At 44.9% G+C, this 1,087-nt stretch overlaps 1 protein-coding gene across 1 annotated transcript in view; it reads left to right on the top strand.

Moving 5' to 3' along the window:
- The first annotated feature begins 6 nt into the window (after nt 1-6).
- The window catches only part of LOC107579421 (beta-hexosaminidase subunit beta-like), a 2,389-nt gene continuing 1,308 nt past the window's right edge, over nt 7-1,087 (top strand). The window contains exons 1-3 of the mRNA XM_016265253.1: nt 7-248; nt 425-573; nt 904-969. Coding sequence (XP_016120739.1) covers nt 7-248; nt 425-573; nt 904-969 — 457 coding nt within the window. The remainder of the gene's footprint in view (nt 249-424; nt 574-903; nt 970-1,087) is intronic.

The raw sequence follows: 1,087 nt of genomic DNA, 5'->3' as shown, positions 1-1,087 counted from the left end.
ACAGACATGCACTGCCTGCTCAAATGTGCGCCGCTGATTTTGGCGGTAGCCGTCTGCCATGGCTGGCTCTTCGGCGACTTTGTGGGAAAACAGAAGGAGCTGAATGAAATCTCTCTCTGGCCTCTACCGCAGAAATTTCAGTCGTCCGCCGTCGCTTTTAAACTCAGCCCCGCCAGCTTTCAGATCGTCCACGCGAAACAGTCCACCGCCGGACCGAGCTGCAGCATACTCGAGAATGCGTTTCGCAGGTAACTTAACTGTACAATACCTTATTCATATTTGTGCCGATATTGTGTTATAAAAGACGCCAATGTTTAGCTTTAACAGGAAGTACGTTACAGTGTCAGTAAAGTATGATTCATAAGCGCTGTGTGCTCCGTGCCAAATATACAGCACTTGGCTTCAACTGACCTTTGCTTTGCAGATATTTTGAATACGTGTTTGGTGACCTGAAGAAGCACGAGAAGAGCCGAAAGAAAGTGTATGATTCAGATCTCGTGGAGCTTCAGGTATGGATCACATCAGCTGATCCGGAGTGCGACGGTTACCCGAGTCTGCAAACCGACGAGTCATGTGAGCTCTTTTCCCTTCCGCCTCTGTGCTCCACGCGCCGTAACCTCAGTGATCTCTAATCCAATGAACGATCGGCAAATCCAATAATTGACATCTGCCTCTCGGAGGTGTAATCGGGTTAACGTATTAACGTGATCCTAGAGCTCTTTTTAGATGTAGTAACATTTGACTCGTGCAAAGCAATTTATAAACGCTTTTCTGCTTAATATTTCATGGAAACTGCATTATGAAAGTCAGTCAGTGTTGAGATTAAACTCAACTGTGTGGGCTTGAGCCAGTGAATGTTTTGGTTGTCTGTGAATTGTGTAAAGTTGTGCTCTCTTTGTGTAGATGAGCTGTCAGTTGATGAACCCTCTGCTGTGCTGAAAGCTGCTAATGCATGGGGAGCTTTGCGTGGTAAGCGAAACTATACAATGGAGTTCTACAGTAAAGGCAGTAAACAAGCTCACAATTATATTTCCCTTTTGAACATATACACTACCATTAAAAAGTCTGTGGTCAGTCTTTTTTTTTT

Source organism: Sinocyclocheilus grahami, unplaced genomic scaffold (assembly GCF_001515645.1).
Source record: "Sinocyclocheilus grahami isolate Dianchi unplaced genomic scaffold, SAMN03320097.WGS_v1.1 scaffold17187.1, whole genome shotgun sequence".
In the NCBI taxonomy this organism is placed as follows: Eukaryota; Metazoa; Chordata; class Actinopteri; order Cypriniformes; family Cyprinidae; genus Sinocyclocheilus; species Sinocyclocheilus grahami.
This window is presented reverse-complemented; position numbering and strand designations above follow the sequence as displayed.